This window comes from Carettochelys insculpta, chromosome 1, assembly GCF_033958435.1.
Source record: "Carettochelys insculpta isolate YL-2023 chromosome 1, ASM3395843v1, whole genome shotgun sequence".
Classification (NCBI taxonomy): domain Eukaryota; kingdom Metazoa; phylum Chordata; order Testudines; family Carettochelyidae; genus Carettochelys; species Carettochelys insculpta.
Genome location: NC_134137.1, coordinates 376,875,571 through 376,902,570, shown reverse-complemented (window position 1 = coordinate 376,902,570; position 27,000 = coordinate 376,875,571). Strand labels below are relative to the sequence as shown.

Genomic DNA, 27,000 nt, shown 5'->3' with positions numbered 1-27,000 from the left:
CTGCTGCCGGGTTTTCGTGCGGGCGGCCAGGTGAGTGGTGTTCCGCGGCCCGGAGTGGTCTGGCGAGTCGATTTCCCCGTTCCGCTGCGGGCGGGGCCGCGGCTGAGCATCCCAGCCCTCGTCTGAGCCCCCGATCGGGCCGTTCTCCCTCCCCCCCTCCCTCCCTCCCTCCCCCGCCCCCACACAGGCCGAGCGCCGGGAGAGCCCCACTGTTCTCGGCGGTCGGGCCGGCGCCGCCCCTCCCCCGACAGTAAGGGCGGGCCAAGGCTGAAGGGGGCGGGCGAGGTTTAGGCCCCGGCTCGTCGTGCGGTTCCGTGCCCTTAACATCCCTAGTGCAGACGCAGCCTCTGTGCCGGCTCCCCTCAGTCAAGCAGTGCCATTGGCGGCCCTTGGCAGCAGTGCCGAGTGCCCCACTGCAGACACAGCCTCTGCGCCAGGCACTGGTACGTATAGTGGTGCCATTGGCGGCCCTTGGCAGCAGTGCCGAGTGCCCCACTGCAGACACAGCCTCTGCGCCAGGCACTGGTACGTATAGTGGTGCCATTGGCGCCCCTTGGCAGCAGTGCTGAATGCCCCGAGTGCAGACGCAGCCTCTGCGCCAGGCGCTGGTACGTATAGTGGTGCCATTGGCGCCCCTTGGCAGCAGTGCTGAATGCCCCGAGTGCAGACGCAGCCTCTGTGCTGGGTACTGCTCCGTAAAGCGGTGCCCCTTGGCAGCAGTGCTTAATGCCGCCAGTGCAGACGCAGCCTCTGTGCTGGGTACTGCTCCGTAAAGCGGTGCCACTTGTGCCTCTTGGCAGCAGTGCTGAGTGCCCCGAGTGCAGACGCAGCCTCTGTGCCGGGTACTGCTCCGTAAAGCGGTGCCACTTGTGCCCCTTGGCAGCAGTGCTGAATGCTCCTAGTGTAGACGCAGCCTCTGTGCCGGGTACTGCTCCGTAAAGCGGTGCCACTTGTGCCCCTTGGCAGCAGTGCTGAATGCCCCGAGTGCAGACGCAGCATCTGTGCTGGGCACCGCTCAGTAAAATGGGACTGAGCCACCGCTGGCGCCCCTTGACGGCAGTGCTTAATGCCCCGGGTGCAGCAATACCCAATAAAGTGGGACTGATCCATTGCGGACAGACCTTGGTAACAGTGCTTAATGTCTCTTGTAGACACAGCCTTTGTGCTGGGCATCCTTCAGTAAAAGTGGGGCTGATCCAACACTGGCACCCATTGGCAGTAGGAATTCATGACCCTAGTATAGACAAGGTCTTTGTGCAGGGCATCCGCAGCAAAGTTGGGTACAGTCATTGCTGGTGCCTTTTGGCAGCAGTAGTTAAGTCTGTGGTGTGGACATAATGTTTGTGCAAGGCACTCCTCAGCAAATGGGCTGATCCATTGCTGGTGCCCCTTGGCAACAACAGCAGTGATTAATCTCATGCATCTGACAAAGTTTATGCTCCAAAATATCTGTTAGTCTACAAGGTGCCACAGGACTTCTTGTTAATCTCCCTAGTGATGACACAGCCGGCCTTGGTACTCCTCCGTAAAATGGGGCTGACCTGTCACTGGCACTTCTTTGTAGTGGGGTTTAAAATCCCTGGTGTAGAAGCATCATCTGGCCTGTTCTTCCTTGCTGTAAAATGGAGCTGATCTGTCACCCCGTGGCAGCAGTGATCAATGTCTCTAATATGTAGAAACAGCCTCTGTGCTTCCCTTTCAGTACAGGGAGACCTAGCTGTTCTGCAGATCCTAGGAGTGTCCTACAGACTGGTCAACTCTGGGAAATGAAAGCCCTGCATTACAATTATTTGTGTTACTGAAATCAGTGGTCAGCTACTGTATTAACTGGACAAAAAGATGGACAAAATTCTTTGAGGAAGAAACTAAGGCCTGGACTACACCTAAAATGTAAGTTGACCTAGCTATATTGCTGAAGGGTGTGAAAATCTCCTATAAGAGAGAGAGGTAAGCTGACCTGGATCCTGTAACAGATACAGCTAGGTTGACAGAAAAGTTATTCTGTCAACCTAGTTACTGTCTCAGGACCAGGCTACACTACAGAGAAAAAAATCAATGTGGGCTATTCAATTTTGAGTTACACTAGTAGCATAACTCAAATCAACGTAGCTTAGATCTACTTACCACAGTGTCTGCATTGCACTGGGTCAAGAGAAGAAACTCTCCCGTTCAGTCCATTACTTATCTCATTCTGGTGCAGTGCCAGAAGTGAGGGGAGAATGATAGGCTGTTGCTTTAGCTGGTCTTCACTAGACCTGCTAAATTAACCCCAGTGAATTGATTGCCATGGCATTGATCCGCCCCATAATGGAGACACCCTCAGATAGATGTGTTTACTAAAGTGAAGGAAAAACCCCTTCTGTGGCTGTAGCGGGTGTTGGAGATGAGACAGTACATAGATACAAACCAGGGAGTACCAGGACACAGTGGGGCTAAGGCAACCCTCAAGAGTTAAGTCAACTGAACACTGTTGCTTGGAGGTGAAAAATCCACGTCTGGGAGTGTTGTCAGATGCTACCAGCGTGGTGCTCTGCTCTCTCCAATGTATCGCTCGGCTGCGTGCGTGTGTTGCCTCTGTGTGCTGCCCCAGTTCTGCAGATAGCTGACACTGCAGACCCGAGGAGAACCCCCAATGACCACAGAGTCTAGTAAGGTGCGAAGGCGCGTCGGCCAGGTTTATTGCCGTATTGGACACAATAGTAGTTCCCTGTAGACTCCTCAGTCTAAGTCAGGGCATACTACAAACATGCACCCATGGTCAATGGACTCGGCTCAGTCAGTGGCAGGACTTTCCACTGCCCCCTTGGCCGAACCAGGACCACATCCCAGAAATACATTCTTATACAGAGGTACAAACAATTTGCACATCGCTCCTGACATATTGAGGTACAACCCTTCTACATAGTCAGGTGGCGCCTCTCACCTTGTACATGTTGGTTCGAACAAAACAACTCGATCCATCATATTACCCTTTTGCCCCTGTCATTGGGATGGGTCGGCGTGTTCTTTCTTATCTGTGGAATGTTCCAGGGTCAGGTGTTCTGGTACCATGTTCCTACTTCAATATGCTAGGTAGATATGTTTATGCAACATCAACCCTCTTCTTGCCAACTTCTGTGAGCAATACATTCCTTTAGCTTACAGCTGCACTTTGCTTTCTGTTAGCAAAGTCTTGATCATTACTTTGGTTCAGGCCTAAAGCCTCATATTGGGCCTGTACTTGCTATAGGGAGAAACGTAGGTTAACAGACCTAACTCTCAGTATAGACAGTGCTAGGTTGACCTTGCTGCTTTCTTTTGGAAAGGTGGATTAACAAGAGCCATAGGGGAAAAAACCTGTTACTGTACTAAGTGGCTATACTGAAGTGCTGCAGTTATGCTGCTTATAGTGTTTCAGGCATAGACTGTCCTTGGTACAGTTGCTGAATGTGATATGCAGCAGCCTGACTTGTCAAATGTTTTGTGAGCATCATGAGAAAGCAGAGTTTGAATGAGAGCAATGAAATAGCTTTGAGGATGTTTATGTGGAGTATCTCACAAGCATTGGGGGCAGCATGAGAGAAAGAATGAAGGTGCTTGGTGAAGCAGCGTATAAGTGCTAGCTAAATGTCACTTAATCTGATTTCTTTTTTTTTTTTGAACACTTTAGACAAGCCAGAATGAACTAGAATTTTACCACCATATAGAGGTTGTACCTCCCTGGTCCAGCACCCTCAGGACCCGGAATTTGTCGACCAGAGGAAATGCTAGCCTCTCTGCTGCTGGCTGGGGGGCTCCGCTCTGGCAGTAGCAAAGGGGCCAGTATTGACTGGGCAGGCACTGACAGCAGGGAGTGGTAGGGGTGCTCAGGGAAAGAGGCTGGGTGGCTAAGAAGCCCTGCAGCCAGAGGCCAGGAGTGCAGTCCTGCAAGAGTACTCTGAACCCTGCAGTTTTGCTTCCAGACTCTGGTTACGGGGTTCTGCAGTCATCCTGCTCTTCACCCAAGCATCCATTCCCTGCTCCTCCTCCCTCTCCTTCCCTGAGCTTGATCCCGCAAGTCCTCCAGAAGCTCTAGGAGGGTAGGTGTTGGGGGGAGGAGTTGCTGAGCCTGGGGCCTTGCTTTTTGCTGTGGATGCTCTAGCCTGGAAGCACCCAAAGAGATGCTGGACCACAGATGTTGCTGGAAAATGGAAGTCCAGACTATAGAGTAGCAAGATGGGTACGAACTCTGATTAATTCAGTGACCAGAGAAAGGGATGAAATGGGAGAGCCAGAGACTTGCTTTGAATCTGGGTGTACCTTATTCTTTACTGTAATGGGCTCTTTTCCCCATTATCTGGGTTGCAAATAGGTGCAGTTTGGAGGTAAGAGGGTGTGGGAATAGGGCTGGAAGTGTTCTTTTCTGGATGCTGCTGACCGCACTAGGTGTGGCTGTGCTAGGTTTCAGCTTCATCAAAGCTTGACCACAAAAATCAAACAATGTGGTCTTGCTTCATTCCTTTTGGTGGCATACTAATTTAGTGTTCAGGTATTTTACCATTAAGCTGTGACTAATGTGATTTATTGAATGTAGTAATAGTTAATTGGACATACTTGTCCCAATTTGTGCATTTTTATATATTCCATCACTGAATGGGAGCATAACAAATATTTAAGCAAGTGATTGTGGGAGGGAAGGTTAACTCTAATGGAGGGCTATGGGTGTTAATAAAACTTGTTCAGATTTGTAAAGTATAGCATTATTACCAAGTACAAACATAATGAGCTATGGAGGCAGCATTATTGTGCACTAAGGTAACCTTAATAAGGGCTCATTCTCAATTCAGCAGTGTATGTAGTGCTCATAGGGAAACTTCTGTACAAAAGGACTGCAAGATCTTACAATGCTTCTCAACCCTATGACTCCCGGACTAAGGCTACGTCTACACGTGCACCCAACTTCGAAATAGCTTATTTCGATGTTGCGACATCGAAATAGTCTATTTCGATGAATAACGTCTACACGTCCTCCAGGGCTGGCAACGTCGATGTTCAACTTCGACGTTGCTCAGCCCAACATCGAAATAGGCACAGCGAGGGAACGTCTACACGCCAAAGTAGCACACATCGAAATAAGGGAGCCAGGCACAGCTGCAGACAGGGTCACGGGGCGGACTCAACAGCAAGTCGCTCCCTTAAAGGGCCCCTCCCAGACACACTTTCATTAAACAGTGCAAGATACACAGAGCCAACAACTAGTTGCAGACCCTGTATATGCAGCACGGACCCCCAGCTGCAGCAGCAGCAGCCAGAAGCCCTGGGCTAAGGGCTGCTGCCCACGGTGACCACAGAGCCCCGCAAGGGCTGGAGAGAGAGTATCTCTCAACCCCCCAGCTGATGGCCGCCATGGAGGACCCCGCTATTTCGATGTTGCGGGACGCGGATCGTCTACACTGTCCCTACTTCGACGTTGAACGTCGAAGTAGGGCGCTATTCCCATCCGCTCATGGGGTTAGCGACTTCGACGTCTCGCCGCCTAACGTCGATTTCAACTTCGAAATAGCGCCCAACACGTGTAGACGTGACGGGCACTATTTCGAAGTTACTGCCGCTACTTCGAAGTAGCGTGCACGTGTAGACGCAGCCTAAAAGAGGAAAAAATATAAAAAACTTACCTTTCTGAAAGCTACTGTCTTTTAATGAGTATCAAAACACTGCTTAATCAGTGTAACTTTTTCCTCCATATTTTATCCCTCCCAAAATTGGGGGTAAATTTTATTTTTGGTTTGGTTCTTTTTAAAGCAAGTCTGTAAAGTGAAAATTATAAACTTCCAAGAATTTGATAGTCTGGTCTTGAGTTTGCTTTATCTAGTATAAATTAGGACTAACTTTATTATAAAACTGAGGTGAGATCAGAATATGGCCCTCTGTCCTGTCTGGGTAGATTTTTCCTTCATCACCCTCCAATGGTAAAAGTAGTTCATTGTTATTTATGATTCTAATGAGTAGCAAATGTTCACAGTAGGAATGATGAGAAAGTATTTTTTTTTAGTCAAAAAAAGCATTGAACTGTTCCCAATTAAATATTTATCTGTGACTGGAAATGAGCCCCTTAAATTCAATTTTCTAGGGCTTGATTAACATTTCTTTAGTCTGGCCCTGAAGGTGAGCGACACAATATAAATGTCTCAATTCTTGTCTTTCTGTATGCTTCTCTCCTGATAGATGATGCAGGGGGATCAGAATCCAGCTACTTCGCTCATTGACAGAACCATCAAGATGAGGAAAGAGACAGAAGCCAGGAAAGTGGTTTTGGCTTGGGGACTGCTTAATGTGTCAGTTGCAGGCATGATTTACACTGAAATGTAAGTTCCCTAACTGTTTTAAAACTTAATCAATAAAAGGATGTCATTATGTTCCTAAATATTTCCATGTATTGTGGGTCAGAGAGATGGCATCTCAATTTTTTTTTTTCTTCCAGGACTGGAAAACTGATAAGTTCATATTATAACATTACATACTGGCCACTGTGGTATATTGGTAAGTGATTGTGCTTGGTGCTAGTTTACTTATGTGAGGACACGGCATCTAAATTCAGTCCTTTAGTTTTCAGCATTCATGTTGATATTTGAGGTTTTTTTTAAACCTGCTTTTTGCTCTTACAGAAATCATACTTCACTTTCCATGTCCAGTTTGGATCTATCTGGGTTGTATTTCTTGTGATATACTTGTAGCCAGAAAGGCTTATCTTTTACCTTAGCTCAAGTTTCATGTCTTGTGAGGCTTTCAGAAAGTAGAAGACAGAACTTTACTACTTACCTGGTGCTCTAGGTGTGTTTTGCATTTCATGTAGAAAAAACTCTTTTTTCCCCCAAGATCTAAATGAGACATATGGGACGCAACAAAGAATGAAAGTGAAGAGTGGGAATAGATGTGTAAGAGATTATCAGTGATAGAAAACTTTCAGAAAAGTGGGATTGGAGGAGAGGGAGTCATAGGCTATTCCAAACCTAGGGATATCGTGAAACTGAAAACATGCTGTAGCTTTTGGGGAAAATTGCTTCAGATTCCTTAAACTCAGTGTCATGTTATTGTGTCATCCATGTTGATATGTAAATATAACTTATGTCAACGAAATGTAAACTATGCTAATTTTGAATATTGACTTCCAGCCCTGTGAGCATTGCTTGTTATTCAAATGGTGAAGTTACAATCCTAACGTTATCGTTATCCTCTGGTCTTGAGTCCAAATTTTACTTTCTCTAAAGAATGTGACATTTATACAGGAGTTGTTTGTTTAGGTATTTGATTTTCTTTTTAAAATTGACCGTTGTGGTTAAAATATTGGTGTCAAACATATAAAACCTATTTCCAGAGTTGTTGCATAAAACATGTCCTTGATCATCTTGGCTAATAGATCCTGGATGACAGTTGCATTGACAGCTATCTAATTCTTTTTGGAACCCTGTTACATTTTGGCCTTGACCGTCACAAATTCCACAGGTTGTGCACTGTATGAAGCAATTCCTTACACTTGTTTTTAAACTTGCTGCCTATTATGTAAGTGAGTAGATAAGACTTTCCTGTTCATTTTCTCCATACAACCATGATTTTACTGACCTCTGTCATATCCCCCATAGTAGTCTCTTTTCTAAGTAGCTGTTCCCTACTCCTTATCATTTTGATATCATTCTCTGTACTTTTTCCAATTTTCAGTTACCTTTTTTAACATCAGGCAACCAGAACCACATGTAGTATTCAAGATGTGGGTCTATCATATATTTATATAATGGCATCATGATGTTTTCTATTTTTATTATCTGTCCCTTTGCTAATTGTTCTTAACGTTCCATTACTTATGTTTGCCGTTACTCATAAGGTGGATATTTTAAGAGAACTGTTTGTGATAACTCCAAGATCTTTCTTGAGTGGTAACAGTTAATTTAGATCTAATTTTTTGAATATATAATCCCAACTGTGTTTTCCAAGGTGCATTACTTTGTACGCTAGGTCCATTGTCTCACTTTTGTCCATATCAAAGAATTCTGGTAGCTTGTTGAGGTATGATTTCCCTGTATAAAAGCCATGTTGGCTCTTCCCCAGCATACAGTGTTCATCTATGTTGTCTGATCGTTTTGTGTTTTACTGTTGTTTCAGCCAGTTTGTCTGGCATAGAAGTTAGGTTTACCAGCCTGTAATTAATTGCCAGGATTGCTTCTGGAGCCTTTTTTAAAAAATTAGTGTTACATTAACTTTCCTCCATTTATTTGGTAGACAGAGTGAAGATCATTTGGTCCTAGTAACTTAGTTAATTTGCACCAAAGCATCCTCTACTGACACCGCAATCTGAGACAGTTCAGTTTTGTCATCTCACTGGTATGTCTTGGATGTGGAGATCTTCCCCCATATCTTCTGCAGAGAGGACTGATGCAAAGAATTTATTTAGCTTCTCTGCAGTGGTCTTTTCTTCTTTGAGTTCACCTTTAGCCTCTTTATCATCCAGAAGCCCTACTGCTTCTGATGTTTATTCTGTAGTACTTGTGAATAGTACATCGTTCCAAAGTTGTACAAAGAATGTACAATAGCTCTTGCCATGAAAATGGGCATATCAGTAGAGTAGGAAAACAACATGAATTGTCAGACAGATAAGGTGGCAAAATCATAGCAGACCTGAGGAAGAGCTCTGTGTGACCTCAGAAATCGCTCTCCCTCTCTCAAGCAACAGAAGTTGGTCTATTAAAGATATTAAGTCACTCACCTTGTCTCTAATGTCTTGGAACAAATATGGCTGCAACTAAACTGCATACAGCATAAGATATTAACCATTATTGATTTTGTAAATGGTCAGCAATTTAATTGAAAACTGTAAAATGTAAAGAATTAACTTGTTGAAATAATGATTATATTTTTTTATTCTAGAACTTGCGCTTGCATCTTTGTTCAGCCTGAATGCCTTATTTGATTTCTGGAGGTATTTCAAATATACCGTGGCACCGACTAGCTTAGTTGTGAGTCCTGGCCAGCAGACCCTTCTTGGGCTTCAGAATGCATGTAAGTATGACAATTGCCTATGGCACTACGATGTCCTCAAGTGAGTTTTTATAAACGTTTATCCCTCTGAACAGACTCTTACATAGGCTTGAACATGGCATGGGCCTCCAAATAAACACACACATCTAGAAAGAGAAAAGAGATGCAATCAATACCTTCCAAAGGGTAGGAGTGTTGATTCAGTGCTTTTTGATTGACTTCATCCTACTGCTCGCGAGAGAGGGGGCAACTATTTGAAGTGAAATGAAAAATTCAGCAGATCTATAAGTAACTTGGTTACTTAGTACTCGTAACTACATAGGAAGAAAGTACTGAGTGTTAAAGTTCTCTTTAGCAGAGAAAGGCGTAACAACAACTTATGGCTGGAAACTGAAGCCAGACAAACTCAATATAGAAATGGGGCACACATCTTTAACAATGACAGTAACTGACTTCTGGGACAAACTACTGAAGGAAATGGTGAGTTGTCCCTTGCTCAATATCTTCAGGTCAAGACTGAATGTCTTTGTGGAAGATATTATTCAGTCAAAAACAATATATTAGGGTCAGTATAGGCTAACTGGGTTAAATTATATGGCCTGTGTTAGGAGGTCAGACTAAGGTCTGTCCTTAATATATGAATCTGTATCCCTGCTTCCAACATCTTTAAATGAACGTATATCTAAATAGTTCATAATGTCTCTTCCATCTTTGGCCTGTGTTTTAAAGCAAGAGAGATTCAGAGGAATTAGCAAAAAAATTACTTGTTCTCCAATTATCGGCCCACAGGAGAAGAAGCAAAAATGATTTTTTTTTTGAAAAAGACAGTGGAAAGGATGGTGATGGACTACAGGAGATCAAGGCAATGAGAAGTTCAAGCTCTGTAGGGAGCTGCAGTAGTCTCCTATGTGTGGGAGTGGGGAGGAGGCATACATGGAGAATTTGTTTTAAATAAAACATCATAGTAATCTACCACTGGGTAACCATGTTGGAGAGAAACCTTAATGTAAAGTATAAAAATGATAAACTAAACATCAGTCCCTTCGTAAAATATTTTGAGTTTCTAAACAAATTTCTAAGAAACAAAAGAATGTGACAAAATAAACATATGTATATGTGGAATACACTTGACCAGTCTGAACTCTGATTGTGCAAAGATGCCGTAGGACTGGAGGGACTTTCTAGAAATCATCAGTAGAGATCGGTGCATAGACAAGCATCAGTACAGACTGCCATAGTGTGAACTCCACATTAACTGCCGATAATGGGCCATTTCCACCCTGAGTGAATAGACCTTGTCAGCTCTGGCCCTCTCCTTTACTGAGAGCCCCCTCTTTAAATCCTCTGAATCCCCCCAACTCATGCATCTGATGAAGCAGGTCTTTGCCAACAAAAGCTTATGCTCCAAAATGTCTGTTAATCTATAAGGTGCCACCTTGTTTTTGAAGATACAGACTAACACGGCTACATCTCTGATACTTTACTCTGTGGCATCTTTAGTTTCTGTGCTTGTAGCTTGGTTGCTGAATTCTACAGGTATAAGGTTTCTTTCAAATCTCCTTTTCTGGTTTCCACATAGGTTTTTCCTAAGACAGTAAAGAAATAAAATAACAATCAAGAAAAATGATCCAGGCAGCTGCTTCTTCAGCCCTAATTCTGCTTTTCTTATTACAGCAGTACAAACAACTCCACCACGTGAGCTAATGACAAAAAAAGTCCCTCCTTCAACGCCTTCTCCTCCGATTCAGGGTCAGAGTGTGCTGAATTACAGCCCATCTCGCTCACCTAGTGCCAGCCCAAAGTTTGCCACTGGTTGCATGACTGGGTACAGCCCTCAGCTACAGGCTTTGTCAGGCAGCAGTGGTTCTTATAGCACTGCCATGACCTACTCACCAAACAGCAACTACAGTAAGGTAATGGCTTTGACAACTGTCAATGTAACAAGTTGGAATTTGCTTATTAGATTGCTTGCATTGTGCCCTACGCTGCAGAAACTGATTCTCCACTAGCTTCCACTTCATGTGCTTATTTACACTTTTTGCAAAGCAGATGTAAAATTTCATTCAACAGGATTTTTCCAGTCTCTCACTGGTGGTGGCATGTTGTTCATCTTGAAGCAGCCAAAGCAGGAGGGATAGCTCAGTGGTTTGAGCACTGGCCTGCTAAATCCAGGATTGTGAGTTCGGGGGCTATTTAGCGATCTAGGGCAAACAACTTCAAAAGAACAAAAAAAAATCTGCCAGGGATGGTGATAGGTCCTGCTGAAAGGGCAGGGGACCAGACTGGATGACCTCTGAAGGTCCCTTCCAGTTCTACAAGATAGGTATATCTCAATATTATTTAAAATAAACCAACCAGCAACTGAAACATAAAATGCTAAAGCCAAAGTGACACTTAGTCTCAACAGTAACTAGCAATGTAATAGCAAGTTGAATAAACGGGGATCAAATACATTAATTTTTTTTAGAACCAAACTAATAAATAACAAGAAGTCCTGTGGCACCATATAGACAAACTGATTTTTTGGAGCATAAGCTTTCGTGGGCAAAAGCTTATGCGCCAAAATATCTGTTAGTCTACAAGGTGCCACAGGACTTCTTGTTGTTTCTTGAAGATATAGACTAACACGTCTGCCTCTCTGAAGCTAATAAATAGAATTCCAGCTTTACAAAATAACAGTTATCCGACTGTCTTTCCCCATAGGTGTCCAGCTTCAGTCCCTCCCCTGGTAGTTCACCTTACGCTACTAGCATTGGACCAGTGGAAAGCAGTGGGCTGAGATCTCGGTACCGTTCTTCACCAACTGTGTATAATTCCCCTATTGGCAAAGAAGACTATATGACAGACCTAAAGTCACTGGACAGCTTCCTTCGAAGTGAAGAAGAGAAGCAACACCGAGTTCAGCTGGGTAAATAAGTAGTTCTGTTTTGGTTTAAAAGTTGTAGTTTTTAAAGTGCATTTGTGGGAAGGTATTGTAGTTCTTCTGATGTAAGCAAAAAACAGGGGTGCCAATCTTAATGAAGTGGACTTAAGTATCCACTTCTAACAAATCCCTGTGGAAGGCACTGTCTGAAGGCTGATGTTGTCTTTTACTGAGTAGACTGTGTATGTTGTGAAGCAGAGACCCATGATTTCTACAGCCCTTTGCAACACAGAAGCTTTGGGAAACTTGCCAGAAAATAAAGCTTTGTTTTGTAGATTAAAAATGTATAGCTGTTGACACTCTGCATGGATGTCTATAAATAACAAACTACCTGTGTATCGGGATAGGACTCATTGGTTGTGTTTGGCCTACGGTTAGGTCCTGGGCCTTCATCTTAATACGATGTGTGGCCTGTGGAAAAGGCATCTCAGATCAAGGCGGCAAGTAATCTGCAGGTGATCTGCCTCCTAAGAAGACACTTTCGTTATTGAGATGAAGACGACTAATAATATTTTACATTTCTGCTTGTGGCAACTTGTAGGTGTGTCCCTTCAGTCAATGCCCTGACCTGTCATCTGGACAGAAGCCTCTCACTGATTAAAAAAAAATTGTTTGGCAACAAACATGCAGTAATTATTTGTTTACTGAATGGAAAATTTTAGGGAGTTCAGATTCCAGCTCTCCTTCCAGCAGTCCGACTCTTTGGAACTACAGCCGTTCCATGGGAGACTATGCACAGATGCTGAGAAAGTTTCAGTACCAGCTGGCCTGCCGGTCCCAAGCCCCATCTGCACACAAGGATGAAGCTGATCTGAGCTCTAAGCAGGCCGCGGAAGAGGTAAATAGCAAATGCAAGAGAATCAGGCGTGAAAAAGACACAGTTGTTAATTTTGCAATCCTTTGCAAAGATTTGGATGGCACTCCCGTTCATGTTACTGTAAAGAAAAGGGGATAAATCCAATAGTATTGAATTACTCACTAGTTTGTTCGAAACAATATTACCTTCTCCGTTTTGAGAAGTTAAATTTAAAGAAGTTAAATTCTATAAATTTGTTTGGGTTAAAAAAAAGTGCCTCCTGACCAAACTCCTCAGCGTATATCTGCTATATAGAATTTTGTAGTTTTATTAGTATTCATTTTGCAGGCAGTGGTGAGAAACAGTAAACAGATTTAACCTTTTCTGTTTTAATCAATATCTCACAAACACCTTAATTATATAGTACTGCAGCCAACTCAAACTCATGGCTGGGGGCTGCATGCGGCCCAACTGTGGTGGTTTGTTTGTTTTTTTTTCTGTGGATCATGACTAGATGTTAATAAAACATCTAAGTGTGGCCCACCCAGCACATACCCTTCTCTGGCATGCACAAGCAGCGGGGAGAGGGACAAACACCAATCCCAGCTCTCCGGACTGTCCGTGTCCAGCACATGCGTATTAAAACCCCCTTGGCTCCCTGGAGTTTTAATATGCATGTGCTAGACATGGACAGCCTGAGGAGCCGGGATTGGTGTGTGTCCCGCCCCCTGCCACTTGTGCATGCCAGAGAAGGGTGTGTGACTGCTCTAAGGAGAGGGACAGCAAAACCCACATTGGCCATGGCGGAGACCAGCACGTGCTTGGGGCAGCTGCAGGTAGGGAGCCACAGGGGGTGGAGCAAGTAGCAAAGGAGCGCGAGGCAGAGTTGCATTGGGGGGCGAGTGCAGTGAAACCCATGTGTGCCAAGGCAAAGAGGGGCCCCTGCCTGGGGCAGCAGCAGGTAGGGAATGATGAGGGGGTGGAGCAAAGGGCAGCTAAGGAACATGAGGCAGAGTAATACAGGGGAGAAGAGTATGGGGGGGGTGCAGTGCAGGCCTCATGGGCCTGGGGGTAGCACTTTGGGGAGCAGTGTAAGCCTCAAGGGGCCTGAGGAAGCAGTGCAACGGGGGCTAAACTGCGATGGGTGGCAGTGCAATGAGGGTTGCACTATAATGGAGATTGCAGCGTAAACTCCAGAATGTCTGAGAAGGCAGTACAGAGATAGGGTGACCATATCTCCTTGTCCCAGATACGAGCTAGGGAGATATAGAGGAGAGGGGCAGCTCCTCCAAGCCCCAGGGAACCAGGAAGGAGGTGGCAGCCGCCAGCAGTCCCCCAGAATCTTGGGAAAGTGGCAGCTGTCGGTGCTCCCCGGGATCCCTGGTGAAGCAGCAACCACCTGTGCTTCCCCTGCTTCCCCAAGGCTCAGGGAAGTGGGGGTGGGGTGGCCCAAATACAGGACAATTAGTCCCTTTAAAAAAAAATACCTTGGGGTGCTGTTTTGGCATCCTGAATATGGGACTGTCCCACCTAATACGGGACGGATGGTCACGTGATACAGAGAATTTGCAGAGTGGTGGGGAGCGTAGTGTAAACTGGAGGGGAAGGGGTCTAAGCAGTGGGAGGAGAGTGCAGCGTTTCTCCTTCAGTGGAACTGAAAGGAACTTGCCTTTCCAGACTTCGGACAATAGCCACAGAATCTAAGACCTGGTGGTCTTACCCATCGCCCTTTCCCCTACTGAGGGCCACCCAGTGCCTCTTTCCTCTTCCTGCTCCTGCTATGGAGGAAAAAACATGTTGGATTGTGATGTCTTACATGACCCAGTGAAAGGGAATGGGGGAAAGGGGAATCTCTAACCTCCATATGGGGAGAGACAGCTCTTTGGGCAGGGGAGGGGTTTCACTGTGCTGTAGCCACCCTGCACAGAGGTGAGAGGGAAATACCTAAAATCAGTTTAAGCATCATTCAAACCTGGTGACAATGATTGACAAAGCAAACCCTGTGGAATGGAAATGTTCCGACTTAAGTACACCTGTAGCGACACAACACTGGGGCATTCCACCAGCAAGCTGGTGGTGATCAGTTTCTCTGAGCCCTAGCCTTTGTTCTCTGGTTCTGTACAGCTCCATTCCCCTCGGATACCACTTCTTTAAATTAACTCTTGCTATTATTCCTTCCAGCCATAAATCTCAAATTCATTCATTATTGAATTCTCAATAAAAATTATTTATTATATTCAGACAAGACCTGAAACAATATTCTAAAATATACTTAAAACATTATCTATAATAATAAATGATTGTGACTTTCTGATAGAAGTACATTTTCTTTGGTGGCCCTGAAAGCTATCACTTTTTGTTTGTGTGGCCCTCAGTAGGCTTTGAGTTTGGCATGCATGTGTACAGATTGGACCTCCTTGATCCAGCACCCTCTGGACGTGATTGCTCCCAGATGAGGGAGCTTGCCAGACCATTGGAGGTCAATTTTCACACCTCTGCTGATGGACTCAGGCTTTCCCAGATCCATCAGCAGACAGAGCTGGGCCTTCCTCCAGGATCCATGCCCTGGCCTAACTCCACTGTGGAATTTAGCTGCTGGTCTGGCTCCCCTCCTGGCTGCCAGCCCAAGCCAGCAGCCTTAGCAGCTGAAGTCCCTGCACCTAGCAGCTAAGCTCTACAGCTCCAGCCAGGCTGCAGTGCCGGATCTGGTCCCAGCCTCTTGCTTCCAGGCTCCTTGGCCTCAGCTCCTGCCCTTTTGGCCAGGCTGCAGTACTGGTCCCTATACCCCCTGGGATCCTGTGCCCAGCCCCTGGTCCCCAGTCTCTGCATCCTCATGCATCGGCACCTCAGCCAGCACCCAGGGTTCTCTGATCCAGGGACTCCATGGTCCAGCAACCAGAGAGTCCTGGATAAGAGAGGTTTAACCTGTAAGATATAACAACTCTAGATATTGTAGTTCGGTGTGGAGTGCTAAAACTGGTAGTTGAACTGCATTTTTGGACTTTGAGGTTAAGAAACCTTATCTGCCATTTTATATTATGGATAAAAGTGTTTCCTGATCGTCAGCAATAACTGTGGGCTTAGCGCCCATTGGTGTCTGATGCCTCTCTCACTATTTCTTTCCATCTTTGCCTATCCAGTGCAGAGTGGCTTAGTTTCTGTAGACTAGCTCCACACCAGTCTGCTTCGTCATCTGTCCATTCTCTGTGGGGTCTGCCTCTCCTATTCGAACCATCCATTATGCCGAAAGTGTTTGTAACTGTAAAAATTAACTGCATCCAGTACATTTCAAGCTGCTGAATGTATATTGAGAATCCTTCCTTGCACTTGTAAATGCTCAGTGGGTTTTGTGAGACGTGGAGACGTGTACTGCACATCTGATATTAGTGTGGTCAAAAGGAGTAGCTCTTAATGTGGCTGTCCTTTAGTTAAATGTTATCTCTTTTCTCTACATGCATATTGATTAACTTAGTGTAACTTTTCATTACCTTAAACCTTTTCTATAAACTCTACTAGCTTAGACCAGATTTATTCTAATACAAATAGCTAAGAGTACCTAATAGCTAAAATAGTCCAAAGTGCATTTGGAGTTTGTTAATATAGTCTTCCTGAAACATCCTCTGTTATATAAACATTCTAAAACCTAGGTAGGACTTAAGCTGGACACGCTACAGTTAATATCAGTAAGCTAGATGGTGTTCAGCTGGGTTCCGACATACTTGCAAAGTTCTCATAAACTACTTACCTTTTTGCCTAGGTTTGGGTCAGAGTGATAGTCAATCGACAACTAATCGATCATGTGGACACATGGACAGCTAAGTTCAGAAACGTAAGTCCTGTCTTCGCTCTTTAAAGTCTGATATTTCAGTACCCTGCCCTTATTTCTACAAAACTCAGAGCTAGAAAATGCATGGATACATTGCCATTTGCCTCAACCTTAATGGGACTAAGTTATGGTTAATAATTCCTTAATGATCTTTTATGTATAACAGAACTCTTGCTTTTTGATCTAACTGTATGATATTAGAATAGAAGGAATTGAGTTTTTTTTTTCTTTGTAATACTTCCATTTAATAGAAAAACGTCAGACTGACTGATTTCAAACAGTGAGGTACAAATATGGCACCAGTCTTCAGCAGCATAAGCAGCACACTAGAGTGGAATGAATCATTGGGAAGCCAACAAAGTTGATTTAAAAAAAAAAAAACTTACACAGTGATATGTAAGAAATGCTTAGCCCCGAGAAATATATATTAATTTTAACCCAGAAATTTTCTTGAAATAGACAAACTTTTGAAGTAATTCTGAGGATGACTGACTACAGAGCCTGTTAGTTTAGTTAAAGTTCTGTACAATAACTAAAAATGCCATCATTAATGTAAAGAGATATACAGAATGCCCAACTCAGGTACAGGAAATGCACAGTCAGTAAGAAATAGTGGCATGATAGAATTATGTTTGCTTATTTTCTGAGGATGTACCATCTTCTGTGGGATCTGGAGTCAAGGGATGAGCTTTCTTAGTAAGTCTTCCTATTCCACTGCTTCCTGCCCTGAGTTGCCACATGTGTACATCACTGTTCCCCCTCACCTTTTCCATCCATGTACGGATTTTTTCCAAGTATGTGCAGAATAATTTTTTTCATATACACCAATACATGTCCAAATGCGCACTGCTAGTAGAAATAAAACATAACTCTGGGCAGTCTGATAATCAGCTGGGTGGCACTTGAATCTCTCCTGAGCTGCAACACAAGCACACAGTTTCCAAGGAACACTGGTGTAGCTAAGGTTGTAGAAAGAACTAGTTATTTGAGGATTAGCATATGCCTGTGTAACTAGAAATTAACACGAAGCATGCTCACAAGGGCATGATATTAAGGTTACACGTTGAACCTTAAGTCCAGCTCTTGCTGACTTCTGTGCTATGACACCCTGAAATCTTCAATGTGTAAATCTCATAGCAAGGAGAATGGGTAGACTTGTTTTTCCCTTTTCCACAACTCAAACTGCTGACTCTGTGCTCCTCAAATATTTCAAAATAACTCACCTGAGCTGAACTGAAGTATGGAAAATCCCATCCCAAAGGTTAAAATTTTCCAAAAGGTCTGAGCAGTTGAAAAGTTAGGAAGAAAATACTGGCATAATCTGACTTCAAGAACTTACTTTTGCTATAGCCAGTGCAGAACTAATTGCACTTGAAGGTAAAAATGTTAATTGGTTAACTAATAAAATTACTCCTTCAGCACATGGCATCCACCAGGTCTGTTTGTTTTATAAACCAGTAATGTCCATGAAAAACACATTATTTGTGAACGCTTGAATTTCCGTCGGCACCCTTCCTCCTTGTAAAAGACTGTGGAAATTATGGACACATGCAAACATATATTATGTTTGTGGATGATTTGCTGCTCTTCATACCATTAGTCCTCTCACTGGTCAAAAAGTCAGTACATGTTGTATAAGTGTTGTCTAGAATTTACTCAGTGAATTTTTAAATAGTCATTCAAAGGCTACTCACCTACTTAATGACTTTGTGTGCCTCTTCTGCTCCCTTAAATGTATGTTCACCTTTATGTTTTGCAATCATAACAGTAATTTGGATACCAATTAGGATATAACAACATTTCATACAAACTTCCTGTTGCTTCTCTGCCTTTTAATTGTCTGCTTCTCTCTTCTCTGCTAGTGGATTAATGAGACTATTTTAGTGCCACTTGTGCAAGAGATCGATTCAGTGAACACTCAGATGAGAAGAATGGGGTGTCCAGAGTTACAAATTGGAGGTATGGAGACACTGTAATAGATATGGTTCAGTTCTCATTAATACCTGTGCTCAGGATGAAAACTCCCAGACAGAAAAGGATGTTCTCTGCAATTTTAAGAACCAAAACCAGGGGTTTTATAAGAGAACTCTAAGGTTATACAACAGCTTCCAAAGGTGTAGAATTGCAGAAAACACAGGATCCTTGTTGCAGCTGCATCAGTGAGGAGACTGTGTTCATTCCAATTGAGCCTCCTGAGGCAAGTCTCTTAAGATGATAACATAGTGTTTGTTCTATAGTTGCTCAGTGCTCTTGTAGCTGCTAGCCTGGACTCTGTATCCATTTAAGCTGGTGTTTAGTCTGCAGTAACTCCACTTACTAATGTTGTTACATCAAACGTGCACCAGTTTAGCTGAGAGCAGAACTGGCCTTCTGTTCTGTAGACTGCTTAAGCTCTAATCTCTCCTTAAAACTCTGCTGTGACACGAGAGAAATAAACCAAAAAATGGTTGGGTGGAGAAGTGGTAGGGAATCTTATATATATAAAAAACAGTCCAGTGGACGCTAGAAAGTTTGTTGTATCCCCTTTTTCTACCATTATATGTTCTTCTTGTCTCATAAGATGCAAGATCTTCAGGACAGGGCCTGTCTTGTGTGTGTATAGTGTCTAGTATGTTTTGTATGCTATGATGATGTAAATAACACAGATTCTGTCTTGCACCTGTTGAAGTAAATGTCAGAGTAAACTACTTATCTAGGATCACAATTGGATGTAGTGTGCAAACTATTCCTAGAATCCAGCTTCTCAGAGTGCAACAAGGCAAGCAAGCCAAACAATGTGTTGTGTCAACTCTTTGTCAATTAATGAGCTTCTGACTAAGGGATGATATACAATCTTCTGCTATGGCCATAGATCGATCATACGTACTGTTGTTGTTTTGTGTTGCAGAAGCCAGTATTAGCAGTCTGAAACAAGCTGCTCTTGTTAAAGCTCCACTCATCCCAACACTAAACACTATAGTGCAGTACCTAGACCTGACACCAAACCAGGAGTATTTGGTTGAAAGGATCAAAGGTAAATGGTCATCATGCACACTTGAAAATCTGCTTCATTACATTTCTCCTATGTCAAGTATTACTGTTGTCGAACATTGTCAACAAGACCTTTGAACTTGACTTTCAGCAGGTCTGAAGGAGGGGCTGCTTTTCAAGTAGTGGAAATACACAAGCATTTTTAATTCTCTGTTCTTGTTTTAAAGTGATTTAATAATTTGGGATCTTTAATGTAATTTAAATGTTTTGTCGCTCCATTCACCTTTTTAATGTGTGACTTAATCCAACACTAAGTTTCCAAAACAATCGCTTACTACTTTATCTTTCTCAAATTTAATTTCAAACAAAACCTGAGTTTTAGAATTTAAAGCTCTTTAAAAATCCTGATGGTTATTTCTAAAATTTGTTTCATGAGTATATCTCTACTTACAGCCATTTCTCATATATACAGCACTATAAATACACATGTCTGAAATAAACATAATAAATTGCCTTCTTCCATCTCCAGTCTTGCCCCCAAAATAACTTCATATGAACTCTCTTGCCTTCAGAGCTTTCTCAGGGAGGATGTATGAGTTCATTCCGATGGAACAGAGGAGGGGACTTCAAGGGCCGTAAATGGGATACCGATTTGCCCACTGATTCTGCTGTAAGTTGGCACAGTTGTTTAATTTTAAATGCATTATTTTTCAGTGCTAGTACAGGTTAAACCTCTCTAGTCCCGCACACTTTCATCCGGCAACATCCATAATCTGGCATGATTTTAGTTAAACAGATGACCACTTATCATGGGTGAGGCTAAGTTTCCTGTGGTCCAATAATTTTTATTTTTTACAGCCACCGGTCTTGGCTTTCAGTGTTCTGTGCTGTTTTCTAGCTGTAATTTACATGTAAATGTCTTCTAAGAGCCAAGTAAGCAGTGGAAGGGTTGGTAGTGCTGCTAGACAATATTGACCTCCCGTGGTCTAGCAAATTCTCTCATTTGGAACGGGTCATTTCCCAAGGGTGCCAGACTTGAGAGGTTCAACCTGTAGTACGAATACAGTATAGAGATGGAGTTTGAGAATGTTGAGAAGGTGATCCTAATCCTGCACACCTCGTTTGAGCAAGTAATCCCATTGCACTCACTGAGATTACGTGATAAATTTATACAAGCCAACTCTAATCCCATATAGAGCACAACATTATATTTGTGAATCGTAATCTTACATTACACTTATTTAGGCATAATTGAAATGCCTGTTGAATAGCTAGGGTGGGTGTAATCTGACTTGCTTTGACCTCGATGCTGCAATTGTGTTTCTACACTCAGACCCAATTAAGTAAAATCCTCTGCAGTGAAATGAACTGTCCATCAAATAATTCTTAATACAGAAACAAGTTATTAAATGACGTCATCTTGATTAAATATCTAATTTCAGTTCTCCAAGGCAGATAGCAAAGTAAACAGACATGAAAGAATAATAAACATGGATTTAGTGGCCTTGAGCCCATTTCATTGAATAGTTTGCTTTGAAATCCTAAATGACTAACTCGAAGGAGCAAATAGCCTAATTAGAGACTCCCAGCATGGCTCAGCCTCAAAAGCCAGAGAATATGTGGTTTTCAGCTGAAACCGTGATGTGTATTTGAAAACGGTTAATTAAAATATTACTTCTGTTGCCAAACAGACACAACATGTATACAAAGAATAACAACATATAGCCGAGTGACACAATTTTGTGGATTTATTTTTCCTGATGTTTCTGAAAGAAAAGATGGCTGGAGTCCTGCCTGGAATGAAGGGGCAATCTACCAGTTTTTAAGGGAACATTGCTTCCTGGAATTCAGCCTCCCCACCACCATCCCCAAAACCAATCAGAAGAAATGCCACTAAGGACTATTTTGAATGTCTAAATATTCAGACTAGTTCTGATAAATCATCCTAAACTTCTGAAACCCCCTGAATGAGTTACTAGTCTAAAATATATTATATGAACATTAAGGAACTGCTCAAATTGCAAACTTCAAGATAAAAGTCAACAAGTTCAAAATTGGAGTATATGCAATATGAATACTGTTACTGTAAGAACCTTAATCTTGAGTATACATTTAACATTAACAGGTAATAGGTACAGGTTTAGTTTTATCTGCTTACCACTCCGTGCTAGTTTTAGCACACTTCTTCATATATGGGGCACACTTGTTCAAACAGAGAGGTGAGGTTAAGTTTTACGAAAACCTCACCGTGTGAGCATACAGTTTGCTTAAACCATGCTTGGCTAGAAGCTATCTAAGCCAAACCCTCAAAGTTGACTTTGAGGGGGCAGAAGTAGTAGAAGAAGGGGTTAAAATAAATATTCTGGTTTTTGACACATGTTCACTACTAAATACTGCAGCTGGGTTCAGGGGAAAAATGCTGTATATTTAAGCCTCTGTGCAGCCACTGACTGACATACAGCTATCTCTGGAAGAGATTGAACGTGCCACATTCTGGCTGACGTTTTGTTGTTCAGCTGACAGATGAACTTTGACTTGTCAACATCTTACATAAATATTCTGGTCAGTGTTGGGCCACTGAGAAGGTTTAAAGCACCCCACTATATGTGCCATGATGAGTCAGTCGTTGCTGCAATAGGATTGCTGGCTCTTGAATTCTATAACCAGTATCTGTGATTGTTTAACTGCTATAGAAGTTAGTTTAGCAATCTCTCTGGGCACTAAATTACAATTTTTTTTTCCTTCAGATCATTATGCATGTGTTCTGCACTTATCTTGACTCCAGGCTGCCTCCTCACCCAAAATATCCTGATGGCAAAACATTTACCTCACAACACTTCATTCAAACACCAGATAAGCCAGGTATAGATGTCCTTGGTTTTGTTTGCTGGGTTTGATTGCTTGGGTCATGTTAACCACCTTTGTGTCCATATTATCTCTTAAAATTTTAATTTGTAGATGTTTCAAATGAGAATGTGTTTTGCATCCACCAGAGCACTATCAACCCTCCCCACTATGAGCTTATCTACCAGTGTCAAGTCTACAATCTACCCAAGGTATGCACATGGTGCTTTTTCTTCCGATGCCTCTCAGGAAAGCGACATACACTCTGAAAATTGTACCTGCTGTTCATTGTCATCTTTTTGGAGTGATCAGCTTTTTTGACAGGGGAATTGTCTTCGAATATAGCAGAGCTCAATGGCAACGTGTTACTTTGATCTATTGACAGATTTTGGAATATAAGTTGCTACTAAATAACTCCATTACTATAAAGTGCTTCTGTAGAGTGCCTGAGGCAGTACCTACCCCATATTGTATGGTTTGTTTTTTATAAGATGCTAGTGGTTCAAATAGGCCCCAGAGGTCTGTTAATTCTTCTGTGCTAGCAGATCTCCTGACTCTTTGCAGCAAAAGTCTGTACTGGAATACTTTCCATTCTCAGATGCAAAAGATTAAATTAATGCTGTACTGCAAAGGAATAAGTACAGTTGATCCCTGATCAAAACTTGAACCCAAGTTTCAGAAAGGATTGGCAAACTTTTTTGGCTTTTGCCCAGCTGGAAGATGTAAGGAGCATCGCAGAGCTAACTTAAGTGCTGGAATCTCATTATGGCAGAGAAATGCATAATATTATTCCATTGATAATGGTTTCCCTTTATATAAGAGAGTCTCATCTCAAAATGGTTTGCAGGGTAGCATGCAAACTCCATAATGATATCTTGCCAGTGAAGTGCAGCCGCCTTTGGTGTGGAACATTACTGCTGCTTAATAGTGCAAAGTACCATTATGGAAAAGCATAGGACAGGAAGTGAAAGCTATTTTTTTTAAATACAATATTGTGTAGCACTTTTAGACTGAATATTTAATGTATTTCTTAATTTTTCACCCTCTTCTCTTCCTGTGACTGCAGGGCAGAAATAACATGTTCCACACCTTGCTTATGTTCCTGTGCATCATAAAGACAAAAGAATCTGGGATGCTTGGGTAGGTATAAAGTGCCATGAATCCCTGACTTAATACAGATTGAGAATAGTAACGTTCCCTGTTCTAAATACAGAGTTTAGTTGCATGAAGACTCATCTTAAGTTCATATAGACACAGTGCTTTTTTTTTTTTTTGTTGAGTACTGGCACTTCTGGAGCCCCAGCCCTGGGACTGGCTGTGGAGGGAAGGGAGGAGCCGGCAGAGTACCAACTCCTCTTGTTTTTTTCCCACAGAAAAGGCATTGTGTAGACATTATCTGTATTCTTCACTGTACGGCAATTTCTTGCTGGTCTGCGAACATTTTATTTCTTTCACTTACCCCCCCAAAGCTCTTTTAGCTGCCTCCCACAGTCATATATTAGTTTATTTTAAACTTGCAACTTGCATTTCTCTCAGAAATACAGAATAATATTCTCTCTCTTCAAGCACAAGACAGGGGAGTAAGGAGTTCTTTTGAACTATATGCATCTACTTTAACCCAACTCAATTTTCTCATGCCAGTGACAGCTAGAATTTAGCATTTCAGGATGGGCTCTTCTAACAACACAAGCTTTACTCTGAATTGCCATGGGGAAGTTTAAGATCCTTGGTTTCTAAAGAATTAGTTCAGGTCTGAGAATTAAAAGTATGACGGGGAACCGTGCAACTAATGTCCTAGAGAAATCTGAAGTAGGAACACTTAAATTGTGGGAGCTCTAAAGAGTATCAAATTGATTAACGAAGGACAACTAATACACTTACATGAAAGAAGAGATTTGTTTTTAATTGCTTCTTACACTTATTTAAGCCAACGATTGCTGGCTGACAATCCTGTGGAGCACAAAACTTTTTAGTAACTGCCTGGTTAGATTCTGGCCTGAAATCCACTGCCATCAAGAAATATGAATATAATTAGATGCCATCATTAGCTACTGATCTTTACTGTTGGAGCAGCATAAGAAATTTTGAATAGGTGTACTGGAAAACTGTGCCTACATGGAAATAAAAATGAAGTCCAGACTTTCCCATTTTATTCCTGTGGTGTTGTGTGGGTTGAACCTCTCTAGCCCAGCATCATCCATGGTACGGCGTGATTTTAGTTAGCTGGGTGTCCATTTATCATGGGTGTGGCCAAGTTTCCTGTGGTCCCATAAAGTTGATTTGCAACCACCAGTCCTAGCTCTGTGTTCTGTGCTGTTAGTTAGATGTAATTTACCCCAAATGTTGTCTAAGAACCCAGCAAACAGTGCAAGTGTTGCTAATGTGCTAGGCAACGTTGACCTCCCGTGATCTGGCAAATTCTCTTGTTTGACACCAATCATGTCCTGAGGGTATTGGATGAGAGAGGTTCAACCTGCACTCTATCCATAGTGAAGCCCAGCTCCTAAATGGAAAGGGATTGAAAGAACTGCTGGAGTCAAGAACTTGTGACTTGTCCTGGCAACTTTTTAATATACTAGAACTTTGTTGTAAATGTAGGCGTGGGGTTATTTTTATTATGTCTTTGTTTTTGCAGGCGAGTAAATCTTGGCTTATCCGGAGTGAATGTTCTGTGGATCTTTGGAGACTAGTACATTGTTCCCTGTGGAGCGCCTCCACCTTAACGTAGTGAGAAGCAGTTACACATCTTGAGAGAGATGAGCAGATTATTACACATGGTGCCTTGAACATAAACCTACTGTGATACACTGGTGTGCCTTGTGGGCCTAGAACATGCTTGCATTCAATACTTCATTCTTGTGAGAAAATGCTACCAGCATTGAAATACTTTTAGCAAATCTTATTCCACAAAGGACGTCTCTTTACAACTTCCCACCTTCACAAGCCCTACTTTGCAAGTCTTCACCATTCTTCTGGCTGAGTTGTCCTTCACCGGCCATCACTTCCGACATTTGAATTGGAAGCAACTCAGCTGTGCCCCTGCCATCTTGCACAATGAATCAAGTGCCTCTTTCATCTGCATGACAGGGTAGAATACTACAGTGCAACTTTGGAATGCCCTACACTGCTACTTGTACTTACTGTTACAGTGTTGTCTCTTGAAAAAAACAGTCACTGCAAGTGTGGCTGAGTACAAGGCTCCCCCGCACCAGGAAATGCCACATGCCAGGGTTCTATTCCACTTATGCTCAAAAATTCTGCATTAAGGGTAATTAACATCTTTGATCAAAAAGACATGTTGTCATTGGAGAACCAATGCAGTAGGATTGTGTGGCACTGCCCTTCTCTTAAAGTGACTGTAGTGTAGGAGTGAGGGGAAAGAAGACTTCAGAATCTATGCACACTAGGCTAAATTCTTATAGATTTTTGGGGTGAGAATACATTGCTGATGTCTTGACTGCAATTGAAGTGTTGCCCTAACCTCATTTTTAACATTTATTTTTTTTAAAGTTTTCACAATGGTATTTTTGGATTAACCCCTTATTTTCTGAGGTGTTTGAGCTGCAAAAACTTAAGAAAGGAACATAGTTTCACTGTCTCTGAATAAGAACAAAAATTTTACATGCAAGTGAGGATATCCAAGGAGTCCAAACGAACACACTCTCCTCCACTTCCCACATAGTCTCACATTGCTGAGAGTTTCTTCATAATTGAGGAGAAACAGATGCAACTTGACCACAGTTAGTCATTTAGAGGGACTTGAGACTGTGGTATTTTATCCTTCTGGGGGCAGATAGTGATGCAGAGATAAGACTCAGGTTTGTGACTTGACATGTCTGTATAGACCCTTTGGCAGCCTACGTCTGCTCTGCTCTCTACTACACGTATACATAGTGTTTGGCTGTTCCTGGATAACCCAGTATGGTTTTGTTCTTTTTCAATTATGTAAGCAATTGCTCTGCAGCATAGGTTGGTTGCTGCTTCGGGGAAAAAATCAGTTAAACTTGTTTTTTTTTAAAAAATGGATTCCTATATGTATGTTAAGGTTTTTCCTATAGCAATGCATGATCCATTGCAAATTCTGATAACCGAGGACATATTTTAAAATATATATGATAGCTTCCCTTATTGTGGGGATAGCTTCAGAAATTATCTGTTAATGACATTGTTAAGGATCCTCCTGTTTCTTTCAGTCTTTTTTCATAAGATGTGTGGTTAGGGCAGGGTTTCCTGCTTATTTTACCCTTTCAATCCACAAAGACCAGAAATTGAAACCTTAACATCACTGCGTTAAACTCCCAACAGTGATTCTCTGTAGGATCCTGCTATAAAAGCATTTATCCAGGATTTGAGAAAAGAACTGATTGGTTAGACTTGTGGAGAATACACAATATTTGTGTTAGTTTTACGACTACAATCTTCTGTACTGCGGTCAGTTTTTACAGAACTGTGAATTGCCTACCTGGACAAGAGTAGTGGGGGCAGGGGATTTGAAAATACCATTTTTACTATGCTCAGCACAATTACCATATTTTATGTCAGTTGGACTGTTTTTTTTAAATGCATGAGTCTAACATATTGCCATTGTCAAAACTGCATGTTATTCAAAATACAACTTTTCCAAAGAGCTGTGAATTTTTCCTGGAGATCGGA

General features: G+C 42.5%; 1 protein-coding gene across 3 annotated transcripts; it reads left to right on the top strand.

The window, feature by feature from the left end:
- TMEM209 (transmembrane protein 209) lies at positions 1 to 27,000 on the top strand. Of its 3 annotated transcripts, none has more exons than XR_012643969.1 (16): positions 1 to 30; positions 1,703 to 1,890; positions 6,184 to 6,323; positions 6,440 to 6,498; positions 8,878 to 9,009; positions 10,663 to 10,901; positions 11,692 to 11,896; positions 12,574 to 12,749; positions 16,465 to 16,536; positions 18,396 to 18,492; positions 19,421 to 19,546; positions 20,076 to 20,173; positions 22,251 to 22,365; positions 22,497 to 22,559; positions 23,414 to 23,487; positions 24,983 to 25,046. XR_012643969.1 is itself a non-coding variant. In XM_074984201.1 (16 exons), the coding sequence occupies exons 3-16, from the start codon at positions 6,184 to 6,186 to the stop codon at positions 25,035 to 25,037; spliced, it is 1,683 nt and encodes a 560-aa protein (XP_074840302.1). In that variant the 5' UTR covers positions 1 to 30; positions 1,703 to 1,890; the 3' UTR covers positions 25,038 to 27,000. The 3 variants fall into 3 exon arrangements, 2 of the variants coding, with proteins under 2 accessions (XP_074840302.1, XP_074840301.1); XM_074984201.1 differs by having other exon boundaries at positions 10,666 to 10,901; positions 22,462 to 22,559; positions 24,983 to 27,000; XM_074984200.1 differs by having other exon boundaries at positions 22,462 to 22,559; positions 24,983 to 27,000.